This window comes from Etheostoma cragini, chromosome 11 (assembly GCF_013103735.1).
Source record: "Etheostoma cragini isolate CJK2018 chromosome 11, CSU_Ecrag_1.0, whole genome shotgun sequence".
Taxonomy (NCBI): domain Eukaryota; kingdom Metazoa; phylum Chordata; class Actinopteri; order Perciformes; family Percidae; genus Etheostoma; species Etheostoma cragini.
In genome coordinates, this window is record NC_048417.1 from 10138980 (window position 1) to 10159591 (window position 20612).

The window sequence follows — 20612 nt, forward strand, 5'->3', positions numbered from 1 at the left end:
CTTTGTGTTAAGTAGGAAACACATGGGATTACAAATTGGTGTGATGGTGATCATCGTACCTTTACAATAACTGCCCATAAACACCACATGTTGCTGTTTACAGTGTAAACCAGTTAGCAGCACGCAAGGACAGAAGAAGAAAGTAATGTATTAATTATTGAAATTGTTGAAGTGATGAAAAAAAGTTAAAATAGTTTATTTAGAGTAAACGATGATGAAGGTCCAGCATTTGTCACATCAGGTGTTGGTAGTATGAATGCCAACTTTACTAAATCAACATAAACATTGTTTTCAATTGTATGGAGAGAAAAAAATGTTGTTACATACATACTTTTACTGTTAAATACCATCCAGTTTATGAACACTTCATAAAAGCATATTTGAACAGGACGGGTGGTGTCGATGAAGGGCTACTTAAGTTCATCTCATAGGAATGTGTGGTTGCATCAGACTCAAAAGGTTAGTGTCTAAAATTGGCTCCACATTGAAAAACTACAACATTAAAAATGCGCTTAGATGTATTTGTTAGTGATGAAAAACAGAATGTTTTATTATAATATAACTCAATGAAAGGTGCCGTTCAACATGCAAATAACATTTTGCCAGCTGTTTGAAATTACACATCAGTTTGTCATGTGCTCGTTTGAGTGTTGCTGGAGATTCATTTCCCTGTTCAAAACTTCCCTTTGCAAAGAGCTGAATTTCCACCGTCTGTCATCTCAAATCTGGTTGTGAAAGACAGACGATATTTTTCTCTTCCCAAATCCGTTATTTGACCCTAAATCAAATAATTGTAACACGTTCATATTCTCACAACAAAAATACAGCATGTGGTCACTGTGATTATTTTTGTTTGAATTATGAGGAGATTTGCCAATACCAAAAAAAACAACAGACAAATCAAAGACAACGTCCAGTCATTGTGAAAGTTCCTACTTCTCACAATGTGTGTTTGACCCGCTTTGGAATTTTGGAAGACCAACATTCAGACAGTGTCACTACCTATAAAATGCAGCTGCACTTGGATGTTTTGTCACTTGAAGACATTGTTGAACTACAACAATGCTGCGCAAGGTATTGTTTTCTTTTATATTTACATATTTTCACTGTTTCACTGTATGAGGTTCAATTCCGGCACCTTTTGAGAAACCGTTTTGGGGTTAGACGCAGCATATTTTAACTTCTTTAGCCTGAAAAAGGTACTCCACAACTGTTCTCTCACTGGGGAGGTTTACATCTGACTGGCCCTGTTTCACCTTTCCAGGGTATTACAGAGAGCTTTGGAGCTGCTATCCATGCCCTCAACACCACCCAGCTGACAGATGGTGTGATTAACAGGAGCAAAAGGATGATGCTGGACACCCTGGGTGTTGGGCTGTTAGGAACCAGGACAGCTGTCTTTAACAAGGCTCTCACATACAGCCAGGTACAATAAACTGCTTAACTGAAGTAGTGTGGTATACTACTGTTTACCTGCTAAAACACTTTGGAATAAATACAATCTAAATATGTATGTTAACCTGTCAACCCTTAATTCTGTTTTTATTAGTGTCGACCTGTGACCATCATCAAATATGTCCTTATTTGGCCTTATCAGAAGTTGTTGTTGTTGATCAAAAATTGAAATACTAAGCTACTGTTTGTCAAGTGCAGCTGACAAATATACTAATTAAACTATTTTGCACAGTGATCCATTTCCATTTCAATGAGATGTTGACATTATAATCTTGCTTCCAGGGCTTTCTTAATGGACCAATTAGTTGATATTATCCCTTTCATGCTGCTATTAGTTCATTATTTTGTTTGTCAAAAATTAGGAACGTCACTACTGAGCTCAGTAACATCCATATTTAATTGCACACTTATGCTTATATTGTTGTCTGATTGCAGTTGTTCACGTCTCACCAGAGGAGCAGTGTTTGGGGTAAATCAGAGATGACTCTTCCTCCTCATTATGCTGCATTTGTCAATGGCATTGCGGTAAGAACAGTCAAATAAAAACATATTATATATAGAAAACATAAACATGGTATGGGGGCTCTGATTATCATGGTATTCAAGCTCTGATTATCTGTTGAAACACATCGTTTTGTAACAGGTTCACTCCATGGACTTTGATGACACTTGGCACCCTGCTACTCATCCCTCTGGAGCTGTGCTTCCTGCCCTGCTGGCCCTCGCCGAGACACTGCCCAGCCAGCCCTCAGGTCTTGACCTGCTGCTAGCCTTCAATGTTGGAATTGAGGTGCAGGGCAGACTTATGAGGTTCTCCAGAGAGGCCTACAACATCCCCGAGAGGTGAGATATTTAACATGAACCCACATCAGACTTTTTGAGTCTGCTGTCCACTGGAAATATTTTAAACGGTTAATTCAACCAAATCACAAGAAGTCCAACACCTACCTCTAGTGGTATCTAGCCATGCAGATAGTTTTAGGTTTTTAGTTTATGGTTTTAGTAATGGAGGTGGTAAATGGATTTTAGTTTGTGGTACTCACAGCATTGAAAAAGGATATTCAATAGAGACCTCTCTCTTTTCAGAAACTCTCCCCCACCTTGATAATGCATACACCCTGCTGTCTAAAGTTTTCATGAAGAATATTTCTTCAGTAGAAATTACTTCCAAGAAACCGCTCGGTCTGTTGATTATTCAATAAAAGAAAAGTTGCTGTCAAGTTTTTCAAATATGTTTTTTGAATATGATTATGATGTGAGCACCACAAACGGTACCAGCAGAAATCTCAGAGATAAATGTCTCAAAACCTACTGGAAGCAAAACAAATACAAGTAAAAAAATGTTTTTACTAGAAGTGTCAGATAGGGCTGTACGGTTATTTTCACTATGAATTACTCTGACAATTATTTGACAACTAATCAATGTGTCAACTATATAATATTTAGCTATAATCATCAGCTTTTATCTTAATTCATTATGAAATTCAAATAGATCCAACTGTTTTGGTCATCTTTTCCAACACTCTCAGATTCCACCCTCCCAGTGTTGTCGGGGTGATGGGTAGCGCTGCAGCCTCAGCTAAGCTCCTGGGTCTGTCCCCTGTGGAGTGTGCTAATGCTCTCGCTATCGCAGCCTCCTCTGCCGGGGCTCCTTTGGCCAACGCTGCCACGCAAACCAAACCTCTGCATATTGGAAATGCTGCCCGGAAAGGCCTGGAGGCCGCACAGCTGGCCCAGATGGGACTGGAGGGGAATCCAGCCATCTTGGATATGAACTGCGGGTTCGGGGTTTACTACAAGGACTACAGTCCTTCAGCAATGGCAATTCCTAATTCTAGTGACTTTAAATGGATTCTGGAAGATCAGGATGTGGCCTTCAAGCGCATCCCTGCTCACCTGGGGATGCACTGGGTTGTGGATGCAGCGCTGGCAGCCCGGGCAAAGCTTGAAAACACAGTCAGGAACTTTGACCTCAGCCAGATCAGGCACGTCACACTTCGAGTGCCTCCATCCAAGTACGTTGACTGCCCCTCCCCTGCCACAGAGCACCAAGCCAGGCACTCATTTCAGTTCAACGCCGCTTCCGCCCTGCTGGATAACAAAGTGACAGTGCCCTCCTTCAGTGAAGTCCAGATTAACCGGCCTGCTCTGAAGGAACTTTTGTCCAAAGTCAAGGTGGAGACCCCTAAAGACAACCAACCCAGCTTTGACAAGATGTACTGTGAAGTTGAGATGGAGACATATCAGGGGCAGAGATATGTAGCCAGATGTGACACCTTTTATGGCCACTGGAGGAAGCCGCTGACTCAGAAGGACCTGGTGGAGAAGTTCAGTGTTAATGCTTCTTCAGTGTTGTGCACAGAGGGAGTGGAGGGTGTAATTGAAGTGACAGGAAACATTGAGAGAGTGAGAGAATGCTCAATCTTGGGTTCATATCTGAGAATGACAAGTAGTCAACATGAGCAGGTATACAGCACAAGGAGTTTGTAATTATTCAGGGTTTGATAAAGCCAATGCAGGGAGTGTTATATCAGTGTGAAGTCATTTAAAACTTTTCAACAAGAATTTTAATCTAAATATTTTTTATTAATTTGTTTCTGCCATGAAGTAAGAAATAAAGTAATTAAAAAAAAAAAGGGAACAGTTTCATTTTATTGCATTTTTTTTTGGTACAAGGTTTGCCGTTTACTTTCTAAAATGTGATTAGCATTACCATCATCATACAGATCCACTGCATTGGAATATAATCCAATAAGATTTAGTCAAATGGAGATTTTGGCAAAAAAAAAAAAATCAGACCATTTAGTACACATTACACTTACAAACATGTATATTTTAAGTATCTGGAAGTGCTTTTCAATCGAGTTACTGTTATAACATCATTATATCTCAGTTCAGCAGGCAGCAACTATTAAGCTTTCTTAAACAACTGCACCCCATTCTTTTCTTTCTGTTTCCACCATCTTTCTAGTACAACTCAAGCAAGTTTCAAAACATCCTGCACCATCGCTCCGATTCCATCAAATATCTCATGTATTGGAGCTTTGCACATGAACGCAGAGGTGGTGACCAGCTTGTTCTTCTCATCCACGTGGCTCTCGCTGACGCCCTTACTCACGTGCTTGCAGCCCAACTGGTTGATGGCCGCTGCAGTGTCGGTAGTGTCGGGATACCTGAGAAAGATAAAAAAGAGGCACCACACTATATTAAGCTCTTTATAAGGATTCATAGGTTTATTTGTGACATACACCAACAATACGTGTAGTGAAAAGACATGTGGCAAGCTCTTGGACTGTACAAGACTAGTGTAAAATTAACTAAGAATACAAATTGGAGGTGAAAAACTCTAAATATATGTTAACGTGTACACATACAAGGCTTTTTGTTGCTCTAAGTGTATTTACACAGACATGGAAATACAGCCAAATGCAATAAAGACAACTGATTTGTCAAATCAGCGGACATTTGGGCTTCTCAGGCAAGTTGGACTCACTTGTCATCCTTTTCTATACCGACGGTGACCTCGCAGCCGGTAAACACCTTGGCAGCCAGGACAGGTGAGATGCAGCAGAGGCCGATGGGTTTACCCTCACCGTGGAACGCCTGCAGCGTGGCCTTAACCTCGTCATTAACGGAGCAGTCCTTCCCCTTTGTGGCCCACGTACAGAGGTTCTTCGCTGCACCAAAACCTCCTGCAAGACATTGCAAAAATTTGATTATTGAATTCATTCAAGCACTCGTTGGTAGATCAAGGTTTTAGGGATATTAATGGTAACAAAACGCACACAATCTTTCATCAAACCTTGCGCTAGCAAAGAGTGCCTCAAAACATGTGTCTGTGTATTCTGACTGAATCAACAAATCTTGTCACAAGAACATAGGATGGGATCCTCTTTGTAAAACACTGGGCTATAGTGTTATGGTGAGCGAACCTGGGAAGATAACAGCATCGTGGTCTTTAACGCTGAGTTTAGACAGGTCCTGGATGTCTCCACGGGCCAGTCTCGCGCTCTCCACCAACACATTTCTCTTCTCTTCAGACGGTTCGCCTTTCAGGTGATTCACCACGTGCATCTGCTCAATGTTTGGGGCAAACATGTTTACCTGTAGTAAATGAAGCAAAGGTGAGGACTAATTAATTCTTCAGCCTACAAAATGGGAATAAATATAAGAAAATATCCATGACAAGGTCCTGAACTTTAACATTACGTTAGCGTATTGCTTTTTTTTGTCAGACCAACATTTCATTCTCATATGAAATAAAATCATATAAAAATTGAAAAAGCAGTCAGGTTTCTCATTGGGGAAGATGCATTTGTCCTTGATAAACGACTTAATCAGTTATCAAAAGTGTTGATAACTATTTAGTTTACAATAATATCTCTCCTTAGGATTCCTTGCCGAGCTGTGTCAGAAGAATAGTAACACAGAGAAGTAATTTCATACTTAAAAGAACTTTAACTGGTAACTGAAAAGATACCCAATTTGTCTAGCTCTGGACTTTGGATTTGGTCATCCCATCACTGGAATCATGTTAAGAAGGGAGCAAGAATGGTCCGTTACTACGGAGAAACACTTACAGTGATCAATAACTCATATGAGCATTAGTTAGAAAAGTGAAAAGTTTAAAAAGTGAACCTGTCATTTAAAAGTCATGCACAATATGTGTAACTTAGTTTACCAGAATCGGAGTGCATCAAACAATGTGGATGGCAATTTGGCCCACCTGACCCGCCCCGAAAGCCCGCAGCAGTGTATTCAACCTTCTATTGTCACACACACACACACACACAATTAAAACAATTGTAGGGACGAATCTACCACGTGTGTTGCACTGCATCAGGCCATATTATAGGCTACTGATAATAAGGGTATGTATGTAGGTATGTATGTATGTATGTATGTATGTATGTATGTATGTATGTATGTATGTATGTATGTATGTATGTATGTATGTAATGTAATGCAATGCAATGTACGTAACTTCACAACATATAGTATCGACACTTGCAGATCAAAGCTGACTTAACAACTTACACTTGCACCTCTTCTGCTCAGGTGGACCAAAACAGCGGAGGCCTCGTGGATCTCACTGCCATCATAAACTCCACAGCCTGCCAACACCACAGCCACGCGCTTACCCATCTGTGTCGTGTAGTAACTTCTATTAGCTCTCTGAATTGTGCTGAATGTCAAAAAGTTACGACTACAGTGGTGCAGGAGGGTGAGCATGGCGGACCTGTCAGCGGAGAGGACGCCCTCTTCTTCTACGTCTTAATATCTGCATTAACCAGGGTTTCAGGTGCTTCCGCGCCATCTTGTGTCTAAATCTGAGCACTGCTGCCATTCAGAACATGCAGCTGCAGTGTTTCATCTTTTTATTATTTTATTTTCCCTCTTCACTTCAATTTAATTTTATCCAGTGTCATCATTTGTACAAACAAATAGTTTAAGTGTAGATTCTTGTTTTTATTTCAGTTGCTATAGTTATCGGGTCCTTTGTATCACAGCAATCAAAAGTATACCGGTAAATGAGCATGATAGATTTAGAATAGATAAATACATACTAACTTTGGAGAAAGTACATATTGTTACTTGTCTATATTCTTATTATTTATTTATTTATTCCTATATCAATTATTATTTTTCTTTATTGTTTCATATATAAATCATATTATTAGTCTATTCACACTTTAGATTTATTCCCTACTTTTATTTTATTTACTTTTATTTATTCCCTACTTTTATTTATTTCCAGATTGTGTACAACGTTACTTTCACACATAGACCGTTCATTTTAATATACTGCCCATGTTTTTTACGAGAATAATAATGTCATGTGATTTCGTTTCATCAACAAAGCCATGTGACCTGTAATGAGGAAGTTCGAGATGAGAGGACGGGGAAGGATCATTTCGATCATGGGAACGCTATCATCGTAACTTCTTCATTTTTGTCTGCTTTTTTGCGTTGTTTACCATGACTCACACAGAAACTGTTCTGTGGTTTAACCTGCTCCTGTTTCTTCACGTTGTGGCTCAGTTCAGAGAGAACGGACTGCAGCAGTGGCCCGTTCCATACAGGTACGACGACAGGAAACCTTCTTCTGCCACCAGTGAAGTCATGTGACAGCTAGCTCGAAAACTGAGCATCTGTTCAGAGAAACTTTATGAGCTAACGTCCGATTGATTAAGTCTTAAAATACCATTGTTTGTCCTTTTCCTCGCCATAGACACCAATGATAAAGAAAACGTCAATATGAGATAACTTTTATAATTGTTGGATTTCTGTTTATTAATTTTTTGACAGTCTTAAGCGATCATGACAAGATATGGTCATGGCAGATATAGTAATTATTGATCGTTGTTTAGCTACATTAAACCACGTTAAGCTTTTTCACGTTAAGCGTTTTAGAATGTCCCGAGTTGAAGCCAGTTTACCAAGTTTGGTGCGTCCACATGACTAGTAACTAAGTGTGCGTGTGTGTTTGTATGTATGTATACATGTATACATGTATGTGTGTGTATTATGTAGTTTACCTGAGTACTTACATTTTTTTGTAACTTTATTTTTCCAAGTTTTCACAGTACAAATGTACAAACAACAACCCTGATCCCACCCACCCTAGGGTATACATAACACACACACACACACACACACACACACACCAACACACACACACACACACAGTGTGTTTTTTTTAAAGTCTGCAACCTTTGAGGCAAAATTTTACAATCTGAAAGACACCTTGTAAATGTTGTTAGTGAATGACTATTTTTAAATAAATGCAATTGTACTGCACCCAGAGCCCCACCAGTAAAAGTACATTGGGACTAATAAAGTATCTATCTATCTATCTATCTATCTATCTATTAATTAATGCATCAATAATCAACAGGCGGTTTGATCGTCGCCCTGATGTGGACTCCTACTGTAAAGCTCTCTACCCGTTCTGTCCCACTGGGGACCGGGATGGAAGGATTCCCCTCATGAGAGACAGCGATGTCATCTCAGTTTATCGACTGCAAACACCTGTGTGGGAATTCAAATATGGAGATTTGCTGGGGAAAATTGTATGTACATGAATCATTTTTTTTTCATGTTACTGATATTTCTTTCTACATCACCACATTGAGGTCAGAGTTTGGGTTTCCAGAGTTTGCAGAAATACATCAAACTAATTTGTGATGCTGTAGATGCTAAATCTTTCTCTTTACATTTTTACCATCTACTTTGAATGAATGTATTTCTATTATTAATTGAGATTTTGTTTTGTTTTCATTTGTTTCAATTACATGAAGTAATTCCTCATGTTTAGTTAGAAAAACAGAGTTTTGATAAAAGGTAGTTTTTTGTGTTGATGATTATATTTTCTGAAATTTGAGATGAAGGTACTACTGAAGCACTGTAGATGTTACAACAGGTTATATCTGACACAGACAGGTAATCAAAGATAGCAGTGCTCTAAAAATGGAATAGCAACTTGTGATCTGTTTAAAGAAACACAACTTTCACCATGTCTACCCACAAGCAGGGAGCCAATGTAATGTTTCTGTTTGGTCCACAGCATATCATGCATGATGCCATTGGGTTCAGCAGTTCAGATACGGGGGCAAACTACACCATGGAGTGGTATGAGCTGTTTCAGCTTGGTAACTGCACCTTCCCTCACATCAGGCCCGAGGCCTACGCGCCTTTCTGGTGCAACCAAGGAGCTGCCTGCTTCTTCGAAGGCATCGATGACTTACACTGGTCACAAAACGGCACCTTGGAGAAAATAGGAGAACTCAAAGGTAAGACTTCACATTTGTAATTTTATATATCTTTGATCATAGAAGCACAAAGAAAGAAAAAATGTTTAGTTATAACAGTAGGCTAGTAGTGGTAATAGTGAGTGAAAATGCGACGTGTGATGCAATTGTGTTATGTATCCGGAATTGTTCATTAGCTGTGCAAAGTAATGTGTGACAGATTTTATTCTGATCCAGAGACTCTTTCTGTGAGATAAAGGACACTGAAAGTTTATCCAAATGTTTGACTAATCGTGTTAAATAATTGTGATTTCAATATTTCTCAAAATAATAGTGATTATTTTTTACATAATCGAGCGGCCCTATCGTATAGCATGCCAAAAAAAAGTATGGTACGTTAAACCATTCAAGCCCCTTGTTGGTAAAATTATTTTACCCTCCCTTTGTTGGACTTCCTGCTTCCTGACACTTCTGGTATTAAAATATCTTTGTCCAGGGAGAGAGTTCAATGACATGGCTCAGTGGGTCCGGGACGACAATGAGACTGGGATCTACTATGAGACGTGGACCGTTCGCTCAGACCCAAGCCCCAATGCCACAGTGTGGTTTGAGTCTTACGACTGCTCCCAGTTTGTCCACCGCACGTACAGGAAACTGACTGAGCTCGGAGCCAAACTATCCAGCAGATCAAAAACCAACTACACCAAGATCTACCTGTACAGCGGAGAGCCAACTTATCTCGGCAACGACAGCGCCATATTCGGACAGCCTGCTCTGAAGAATCTGGCACTGGACATTCGTAAATTTTACCACACATTTAGACCACACCAGTCATTTATAGACTTTGCCATAAGTCTGTTGGAGGCTTATAAAAAGGTTGTGTTGGACAAGAGCTTCTACCTGTACTACAACTTTGAGTACTGGCGTCTGCCAATGAAGCCTCCTTATGTACAGATTACGTATGAAGAGGTGCCTTTGCCTTAACTTCAAAATTTTTAAAGTGTTTTCATTAAGGGCTGCAAATCATTTTTTATTAATGGTTAATCTGTTAAGACTGAGATTTTCATTGCCAACGATCACCACTGTTATTGTTGTGCACATGACCAAATAAAAAGCCTTGAACCTTAGGAAACAAGTAGCATATGTTCACATTTAAGAATTTGAAACCAGCAAATGTCTGCCATTTAAGCTTACTTAGTGACTGAAACAATGAATTGAGTATCCTTGAGACATGTTAATGCTTTTTCTTCATAAAACATTTGCAAAACAACCTTAAAAAAAAGGATGTATATAACAGATCATTTATATTATTAATTATATATTTATATGTAATTTATATTTACATACATATAATTTTATATTTATATATATATAATTTAATATAACTATATCATATATGTATAATCACATAATATAACATATATTGTGTGTGTGTGTGTGTGTGTATACATCCATTTGGTAGCTTGCATTCTTCTTCTCCCCTGCCTTTGTTGGTGCAGTGATGCATTTGAACCTCAGTTTGAGGCAACATGAACAAGAACTCGTTTTGAGTGCTCAGAAAAACATGGACTCAAATTCCATGACAACTCATGAAGATCATGCTATATGATCAAAAGCTCCAAAACAGCCACTTAATGGACCTTGTGGTGAGATTATCTGTTTTTTTACAAAATAGTGCTTGATACATTTTCTGTCAATCATATAATTGATTGATTACTCTTGATGTCAGATGTCTGAGTAGAAAATCTTTACAAAGTTATTCTTTATGTATGAGAGGCACTTTATCATCTGTGTTATAAGTATTTTTTCTCAAAAAACCTCCCAACCCCAGCAGGTTCTTATATACTACACATTAAATACACTACAAAGGTTCTGGAAGACGTGGGAATAATTCGCCTAGACACAAAAGAGCTTTTAAAAAAATAATTTTGTGAATTGTTCCATAGATTATACTAAAGAGTATCTGCAACTAAAAGGAAAAAACTGTGTAGTATGCCATAAATACCATAATCATCCAATATCATATACTGAGACCATTTCAAATCAAACTTTTCACATTTCTTCGCAGGCTCTGAGATGTTTGATCAATACAAGTATTGCAAAGCACTGGAAGTGATTAGCACCAACATGACAAGGATGGTATTACATTCATTTTAATCATTTAGCTTTGACAGATGTTTTGCAGTTTTTACACTTTCATTTAAAAAAAAAAAAAATCCTTTTACTGTTAAATGTCTTCACTTGTTTACAAATATGTTTTTATAATTGCTCTATTTCCTAAAGCTTACTTATGCATTTTATTTAACTGATTGCAATGACTACAGTGTTTAAAAAAATAAAAGGACCGATGCAAAGAGTACATTCATAAATCTTTATTACTGGTATACGATCACGTGTCTAAAACAATTTTAATTTAAAGACAGGTGACCAGTTAAGCAAAGTAGACAAAGTACTTGCCAAACATAAGCGAAACTAAAAAGACAGCATTGTCAACAACAGTGTACTCCAAATAAAACTTACTGGAGGACTCTGAACAAGTGATGTTAAAACAATTACTGACATCTTAATTATGTAGTTTATCTGTATTTAAATGAAACGTGTTACTCAACTGAAATTCCCAATGAAAGCCAACAGAAACAACAGGAAACTGGTAGCGAAAGTCATCCATCACTTTAAAGCTGCTGACACGGCAACCATTTCATGTATTGCACAAATCATTAAAAGTAAAATTAGGATATGTAACTGTACCATGGAGACGCTAATGCATAAGAGCACAGACAATCAGCACAGGTATCCAACATCAGTGATAAAAAAGACCAATACTTATCAATAGACTTAGTTCAATCCAATAAAGCCTAAGAAACGTGTGCACTTACTGCAACACGTGTCTCTGTTTTAGTCTACAGCACTGGTTGGTTACATGAAAGGACATGCAAAAAAGGAATGAAGTCTGGCAGAAAAAAATAAATATCTGGGTTATCTACCGATCCTGTTATCATACAGTGTTGTCCAAATGTTTTTCCACAACTGAAAACCTTTTTTGAAAACATCTTTTGTCAAATGATATCTCTTTTAATAAGACCTTCAATGGTTTGATTGTGACTTTGCTAGCAATTTCTCATTATTTGATTGACCTCGCCTTTTATGTTGATTTTATGTTAAACTAACTTTCACATTTTCCTTTTTTTCATCATGAAGTTGAGTAGGATTCATCAGATCTGGTGAGAAAGCAAAGCAAGTACTTACTTTTCGTGAAATTCAAGCAGGTGAAGTGCAACTTTTTTTCAACATGGGTTGATTTACTAACTGAAGTGGAACTTTCAGTTTTGCTGGTTTTGTTTTGGAAGAAATTACTTGTTAAAATCTTTCCTCTGTGTTCATAAATAATTTAAAGCTTGTGGCAGTGCATTCAAAACCTTTTGGACCACCCACATGCAACAAAATCATAGCGACAGAGGTGCAAGTGTCAAAACCCGCCCAACAAAAAAAACTAATCTTGCTGCTGGTTGGCTCGCTGGTTAATATGATCACTTCTTTTGTTTAACTGAAAATCGCAAATTAATTACAAAAGCAGTATTCATATCAATAGATTACACATCTTATCAAGTGTACGTTCTACAGTATGACAATGATCCATCTTGTAAGAGATAACTCGTACTCTGATTTCATAAAAGAAACGAGCCGTTGGTTAAAGAAACTCCAAACCCCGACAGAGGGCGAAATAAAGAAATGGCTACATTTCTATTCATAATAAAAACACACAGCATTTTATATACAGATGCATTTGACTTCCTTCTTAAAGGAAAAAAAAAATGTTCCACTCATCTGACTTGCCAAATCACTGTCAACTGAAATAAATGGATGTTCTGGACAGGAGCACTAGCGATATCTGCAGAGACAGTTTGTGATGACAAGATGAATACTGCTTCCTCTCCTGTATGTACGATGTGGTAACACGATACGGAGCACACGTGGGCTAATAGAAGGGCAGATATTCACACGATGTTAAAGTTTAGAGCTTGAACAGGCTAATAGCAGAAGATACAAATGAAACCCATTACTAGAAATATATTCATTAAATGCACCTGAGACACACAATCTGTATTTACATAGAACTATTTCTCAGCTTTTTATTAGCAATTATAGCTTTATTATTTCATGTACTGCACTCGGTATCTGATTCAACAGAGCCCCAGTACAGTGATAATAATCATTAGAATCTGGGTCCAACCAATAAATAAATAATTCAAGTTGGAACATTATAAAGATCGTTTCCTTGCTGTCATCAGGGCAAAACGACTTGTTTTGTCCTAGCTATCATTTGGTAGGTGCTTAGGAAATCTAGGACTGTACAAAAAACTTTTTTTTTTTTTTAAACAAAACCTAGAAATCAATTTGTCAAGCCAACTGATATGGGATGCAGAAAAGAAAGAATCTGCATAATCTGGAGAAAGTAAAATGACAAGTATCAATACACACTGCACGCCTTCACGTCACAAAGATAGAGACCTACAGTCCATACACATTTCACTTCCTCGCCTGGCCAACTTTTAACATTTTCAACAATTGCTTTTTGATTGAGCTTGGGGAAGAAGGAAAAGCAAGACAAGATGTTGTCAACACTACCGCAGTTTAAAATGGAGGTGTAGGACACAAGGACTCTCCTGCTAAATTAAGTGAGTCCACCATCTCAACTACCCCTTACAGAACACCTTCTGACACATACTATGTACAAATAACATTGCAACCATTTGGAAACCTCCGATGCATTTTCTTTGCAGAGCTGCTATCTCAGACTGAATTTAAGTTGGCCAAGTGATAGTGTTAGAACATGCAATTGTGCACATAATTGTCCTAATTTATCATGTTAAACAATAAAACACCAACTCAAATATGCATCCATTCACACACAGACCCAGACCCACCCCCTCACACACACACACACCATAATATATGGATTATCATACCAAGCTACAACGTCTGTATAACTGAATTAGCAGTTTTAAAAACTTGTTTTTTCTTTTTAGTAAAATATTTCCACCTGTGCTGAGTGTTTAATATGTGAAGAAGCAGGCTTAGCATGTTCTGTCTCCAAACTGGGCAAAGCATGATTCTACAGTCTTCTGATAGTTGTGGTGTTTGCATGACATGATGACCCTAACACATTACATCATTGTCCTGGATGCCTCACCAGAGTTCAGCAGGTTCATGCTCTCCATGTTGGCAGCAAACATTTCACTACAGCTGAGCATTTAAAAAGGCTTTCCTATGCAAACATGGAGGACATGAATATTCCACGCCACAAACTAGACGTACTTAAATTCCGTGTGCCTCTTTGGCTTCATTTTACCAGGTCGGCATCATGTCTGGGAACCAGACCCGGCCCAGGTGCTTTGACACCTCCCAGTGGATCTCATCCAGCGAGTATTTGTGATCTGGAATCAGCACCTCCTCCATGATGGACAGCTGGGAAAGCCTCCGGCCACACATCTTGACAAACTCCACAAATGCACTGCAGGAAACCTCGCACTCGCCCAGGCCGATGGCCGACAGCTGGGTGCAGCGCTTGGCAATGCGGATCAGCTCTTCATCTAGAGGACGCAGGCCATTGGCGCACACCACCAGTTCCACCAGACGAGGGCAGTGGAGGCCAACGCGGCCCAAGACCTCCTTACTGACTGAGCGACCAAAGTAGAGGTGCGTGACCGGGATCTCCTCATTAAAGAAAGGGCCAAACTCATCCTCATAAAGGAAGAAGTACATGACCAGGTTGAATTTGGGCGAGTGTCGGACCATGGCGTCCCAGCTGCTCTTCTTGATGGTGTGGAAGTGCTGGCCAGGGTTCTCACTCACCACGTCGATCCGCAAGTGTTCCAGGTGGACATGTTTCTCAGAGGAGAGGGCCAGCAGTAGTTCATCACTCAATAGATGGTAGTTTAGTGCAAGCTCTCTCAGGCCGTGACACTGGTCTGCCACACACAGGATCCCTGCAAACACATATATATAGATATATATTTTTTTTTTTCAATGTATTAATTATTAGGGCTGGGTACCAGTTCAATGCTTTTTAGGCACTGACTAAATTGCTTCTAAAGTATTGAGTATCAAAAATGCATCGTCATTCAATACCCAATTTCAATACCTAAGGAATAAATATTAACAGAGACAGTGAGCCAATAAGCATGCAGCATGCTTCTACCGAGATCTAACAATGTTTGATTGGCTGTCTAACGTTCCGCGTTCTAGAGACACGCAGGAATAACTCTACGTTAACCAGAATAAGGGGGTCAAGTAGTAAGAGCTGAAAAATAATCAAAAAGAGCTGTGCCAGAATGGGTTATGTTGTAATTTATTTTTGTTTTATAAAAAAATTATTGTGTAAGAACTGGTATCAAAGTCACAATTTTGGTATCGGTCCCGGCAATAACATTTTTTTGAACAATACCCGGCTGTATTAGTTGTTTGTTTTCTAAAAAGGATGAAGAATTCCTGGAAACAAAAGGGGGTTGAAAATATTGCTCCAAAGCAATACAAAGGACTAGCACTTCTGCCAGTCAAGTCATTATCATAGCTGACAATTAAAAACCGTTTCAAGAAAATGTATGAAACAGGGAGAAACAGAATACAGATCATTAATAATATACTGTACCATGCAAAGTCTGCAAGTCTACCAAAAAAAATGACACTGTATAAGGGCAGACAAGAACATTACAGTCTATAAATAAGCCACTGGATTGGAAACAAGAGTCTCCTGAAATAAAAACCTATGACTAAAAGTGCAACTTAGACAAACAGAAGAACTTTGCTTTACATATTATCCAACAACCACAATACAAAACAAAACAAAACAAAGAAAGCAAGGAGACAAAAACGAGACAAGGCTGCCTTCTCTTAGCTTATGCACTGAAACAACAACTAGATTATTTGCACTCACTATACCTGCTGGGGAGACGTGAGGGCAGCTGCTCATCTTCAGCAGTTTCAGGGTGTCACTGTTGTTGGCCACCAGTACCTTCAGAGATGGGTCGTCCACCGGCGTGTCGTCAATCTTCAGTGAAGACAACGATTTGGAGTTGACAAACACCACAGTCAGAGCTGAGATGAAATGAGACTGTGGAAGGACAAATAATTATAATGAATTATAATATGTTCAGAGCCTGTTAGCACCTTTTAAAAATAGCAACCAAGATGGCAGGTCTCAGCTCTTGGTGGGCACATTTGAATCAATTATATTTGGATTGACGGTGGCCCCTATGTACTGTGCATATTAAATTTAATCTGTGGTCAGTCATACAGAAACACGCACAGTTTAGTACCATTGATTTTAAAACCAAGTGTAGGTTAGAATTGGGCAGGGCAATATGTAGAAAAATAAATATAACAATATTTTTGACCAAAAACCTTGATATCGACACCACAACAATATTGTAGTGTTGACTATTGGTGCTTTCACAAAATATTTACACAATGACATTTTTGATAAATAATTATCAGTATTGTGGACATAATGACTAAGTAGGTAAAGGCAAATATTTGAACAGTTACAATAGTCTGGTAAGTTCAGAAAAGTACATGACTTTACTGTAATGCAGCCTTTAAAACCAGGAAAAGACACCACTTATGCCATATTACGATATCCAAAATCTAAGACGCTATCTAATCTCATATCACAATATCAATATATTGGCCATCTCTAGTTTAAAATATACTACCATTAATTAATTTAGAACATTTCTATTTTTCCATTGTGTGGGTGCACCTGCTGTGGCACTCTCTGCACTAATTATGTCCTTGGCCATGCATGAGAACAGACACTGCTCTCAGGCCTATTGGCAGATAAGAAAATAATAAAATGCAATAACTATCCTGTTAACCAACTACTAACACAATCAGCCACCGCTTTAAAAGATACCACCATTTAAAGGCATTAGCAATGTGGCCTATAATGAAAAGAAGTGGTAATCTATAATAGCAATCATTCATATGATTTTCCTTGTAAATCTGACCCTGACCCCTTGTGTTTATGATGATATTTACCTTGGGAACCTCCATGAAACTGGGCCTGGCTGTAGAGATGAGCCCCAGGGTCTTCAGTGAACAATTCACCAACTGTGAAAGGATGTCACATGCGGCTTCTGCAGATTCTGTACTACTGTCAACCTGGCAAGTACAAACAAAGACTGAATGTCACTTCAGGAACATAAAAGCAACATTTGGTTTGTTTGTTTTTTTAAATCAGGCAGTGCTAGCAAATTGTAAACACCCTGAATCAGGACACATATTTCAACACAGACACAATTGCTTTTTCACCATTACCTTGAAGCTGACATACTGCAGGTGATTGGAGTGCCTCTTTATGATCTGTTTGATGAGGTCTGGATGTGTGGCTTTTAGGTAAGAGCTTGCTGGCTGGTTAAGCTCAAACTCAAAGCATCTCCACAGCTCGGGCATGTGGAAGGCCTGGTTCCATGTGCGACACACCTGAGAGGCATAAGCCCGATCCAGCAGAGGCAGGTACTGAAAGATGTGTAGCAGGAGCTCCTGAGGCAGTTGTGGCCAATCACCTTCTGTTGACTCACTGGTCACCACTACCTCTAACTTATCACTCGTCTGCTTCCGAACCTTCTTGCGTGCCTTCGGTGGGTTCTTACTGGAGGAGCCGTTGCTGCCATCCACTACTCCCTTGATCCGCTTCATCCTGAAAATAGAAGTAACAAACTTTTTATAGTCCAGCATTGAAAAACAAAGACATGTATCGCATGCTGTAGAATTGCTTAAAAAAGTGCATATGGAATTAAGTCCTTTTGATGTTTTTATCATCAAATTTATTTTATTATCATATATCAGTACAATGGTATTTATATTTCGGGGTTATGCCTCTCAGGTAAGTTTAGCTCCACAGAAAAAAATATATTGATTAATAACTAATAAGTCTATTCAGTTAACACCCCAACTGATGTGAAATCAGACCTAAACAGTCACTTTGTTTTGGGTTGCCTGTTCCAATCACCAATCCTCTGTACACTACATTTATACAATTAATATGGATATTGCTGAATTTGCTAATTATCTATTCACACTTTCCACAATGGACACACAAACTCTTATGGCAGGGCATTTTAATTGCTTGATTTAACCCAACCTTGATAGATCTAGCACTACACCAGTTAAAACATCTTGTTTACAATGGGTTTCACAGACTTGTTGTAAACCATGTCGACCACTTTAGATCAAATAATAATATCCAGCTGTAGTTACACTGGTCCAATTGAATACGGCCACGCATCATACAGATGTCTTTTTAACATTTATTTCCACATTTCCATCCACAAGACACCGTGAAAACTATAAAGAAAATAAACACATGAAATACAATAAGTCAAAAATACATTCAGTGATTTTACAGTCTCTTAAACACGTTTCCTTAATTAGACGGGCCCCACAATGTTATTAGTGTTAGCGTTACAACAGTGCGTAAAGTGCATTCAATACAAAGAAATTACAACAAATATTCACAAATGTAACAAAGCTGAAATACATAAGCACAATTACCGTGTGCGCCTCTTGGACCGTGCAAATCTTAGTTTACGACCGTACATTTTTTCTCTGCATCCACGTTTGCTCTCGCTGAATACCTTCTTCCCACAATGCAACAGGTGTGGCCTTCACAAAACTCTGGTCATTTGACCTTTGATTTCAACATAAGAAATAGCATTTGTAATGAAGAACAAAATGCAAATATATTTTTTATGTAAAACATTTTCGTACAATTTTAAATCAAATGTCCCTTTTTGAACTTATTTATTATAAATGTTTAAGGTTTTTAATTACCGTATGAATTCACACATTGATTGAATAATCAAACAATATGAACTAACGTGTAAATCTCCATAGCACTGTCCCTCAGACAGTTACACCAGCTAAACAATAATCTGAATGGTGCACCACTCTTTGGTAGACTACGGTATTTAATTAACAATTGTTGTTTTCAGAAATCCCGGAATTTTTTTTAATTTAAAAACGTCACCCTTGTAAAAAGAGATTATTGATATCAAAGGCTCTTACCTGGTTAAATATGGGTTAAATAAAATAAAATATTTATAAAAAGGTTTATATTCCCTCAAATCACTACATTTGATTTTATTAAATGGCCTAATAATATAACTGCACTTTCACTTGCACATTTTAATGTATGAGGATGAATGCTCACTTTTTTAATATAGCAGACTACTGTTTTAAGTGTATGATAATACAATAATATGTACGTCTCTGTACATATAATTGTATTATCATACACTTAAAACAATAGTAGTACAGACGTGTCTGTATAATATATTTTGAGCCATATTAGCCGGAGGACATGCTTAAGCAGGTAACGTTAGCCGTCAATGTGTTGTTATACGCAGGGCAAAACACTTAGCTAGCTAGCTAGTATTTAATAGCTGATTGTGCAACTTGCCTAAATGCATCAATGCCCGGGTTAAATGTTACATTTTATACCTATACTTTTTAACAGAATGACGTACAACTCATTTCATATAGACTTATTTAACTACAACACAACTAGCATGCTTCGCAACCCATCCCAAAGTTACCTTTTTGTTTACACCCAGCTAGCTTACTAGCTGGCTAGCTGTTAGCAGGAAAATCCGACAACAGACACTTGACACTTCAGCCTGGGCCCACGCTGGAAAACCTCATTCGCACCAACCAAATAACATGCATCAGACCACAATAGCCAAGCCGTTTGACGATAGAGAGGAGGTAATATATGTTCCCAATGAAGAAACAGACACTGGCACCTAAACTAGTTTAATCCAAATCCTTCGCGGGAGTTTCGGCCCACCTGAACCTGAAATGGCGAAATGTTGTTGTGACAGCAGCGGTGCACCATGGGAAATGCAATGCGAAATGGCTGTTGGTTAAGGTAAAGATCACTGCCCAATGTGTGGAGAGTGCAGATTTGAGTCGCGCATGCGTCACTTTGTGACGAGTTAAACTGTGAGTTACGCATGCGTCACTTTGCAACAAGTAGCATATAAGATGCTAACGAGAGACTTGTGTAATGTCAATACAGTAAACATGGACTTACTTAACGAAGTTGGTTCACTGCTGGCTACAAGTTAGCATCAAACACAACAAATGTTGAATGGCGTTTTGAACGTTAGCGATCAAACAACCATATCTAAAACCTTTTTGAAATGACTGCTATCTTAGCTACAAGCTAGAAATCAAACACAACAAAGGCTGTCAGTTGAATGGCGTTTTGAACTAACGTTAGCAATCAAACAATCATAGCCAGATAGCTACAACGTTTTTTAAGTTATTTTGATCGTCTGTTATTGTGTGGTGTTATGAGAAAATGTTAATTAATTAATGGATTTCACAAATTAGATAACATTACAG

General features: G+C 38.4%; 4 protein-coding genes across 6 annotated transcripts in view; 2 read left to right on the top strand and 2 right to left on the bottom strand.

Moving 5' to 3' along the window:
• The window catches only part of acod1 (aconitate decarboxylase 1), a 25696-nt gene extending 21424 nt beyond the window's left edge, over positions 1-4272 (top strand). The window contains exons 1-5 of one of the 2 annotated variants that reach the window (XM_034884674.1): positions 1001-1074; positions 1265-1426; positions 1891-1980; positions 2099-2298; positions 2985-4272. In XM_034884674.1, the coding sequence (XP_034740565.1) occupies positions 1063-1074; positions 1265-1426; positions 1891-1980; positions 2099-2298; positions 2985-3945 (1425 nt within the window). In that variant the 5' untranslated portion in view covers positions 1001-1062 and the 3' untranslated portion in view covers positions 3946-4272. Of the gene's footprint in view, positions 1-1000; positions 1075-1264; positions 1427-1890; positions 1981-2098; positions 2299-2984 lie in introns of those variants that run through there. The other variant, XM_034884675.1, reaches the window with a different exon arrangement.
• Positions 4125-6750, bottom strand: zgc:162944 (uncharacterized protein LOC569993 homolog). The gene is made up of 4 exons (XM_034884681.1): positions 6493-6750; positions 5388-5559; positions 4949-5147; positions 4125-4628 (listed from the first exon to the last, which is right to left on the bottom strand). The coding sequence occupies exons 1-4, from the start codon at positions 6685-6687 to the stop codon at positions 4433-4435; spliced, it is 762 nt and encodes a 253-aa protein (XP_034740572.1). The 5' UTR covers positions 6688-6750; the 3' UTR covers positions 4125-4432.
• A 684-nt stretch (positions 6751-7434) lies between these two features.
• On the top strand, positions 7435-10333 carry cln5 (CLN5 intracellular trafficking protein). Its single transcript, XM_034884678.1, has 4 exons — positions 7435-7538; positions 8354-8528; positions 9023-9248; positions 9703-10333. The coding sequence occupies exons 1-4, from the start codon at positions 7435-7437 to the stop codon at positions 10188-10190; spliced, it is 993 nt and encodes a 330-aa protein (XP_034740569.1). The 3' UTR covers positions 10191-10333.
• Positions 10334-14205: 3872 nt separating this feature from the next.
• fbxl3a (F-box and leucine-rich repeat protein 3a) lies at positions 14206-20113 on the bottom strand. Of its 2 annotated transcripts, none has more exons than XM_034884676.1 (5): positions 20026-20113; positions 17523-17906; positions 17244-17366; positions 16146-16317; positions 14206-15193 (listed from the first exon to the last, which is right to left on the bottom strand). In XM_034884676.1, the coding sequence occupies exons 1-5, from the start codon at positions 20098-20100 to the stop codon at positions 14553-14555; spliced, it is 1395 nt and encodes a 464-aa protein (XP_034740567.1). In that variant the 5' UTR covers positions 20101-20113; the 3' UTR covers positions 14206-14552. The 2 variants fall into 2 exon arrangements, with proteins under 2 accessions (XP_034740567.1, XP_034740568.1); XM_034884677.1 differs by having other exon boundaries at positions 17523-17904; positions 19802-20101.
• Positions 20114-20612: the final 499 nt, after the last annotated feature.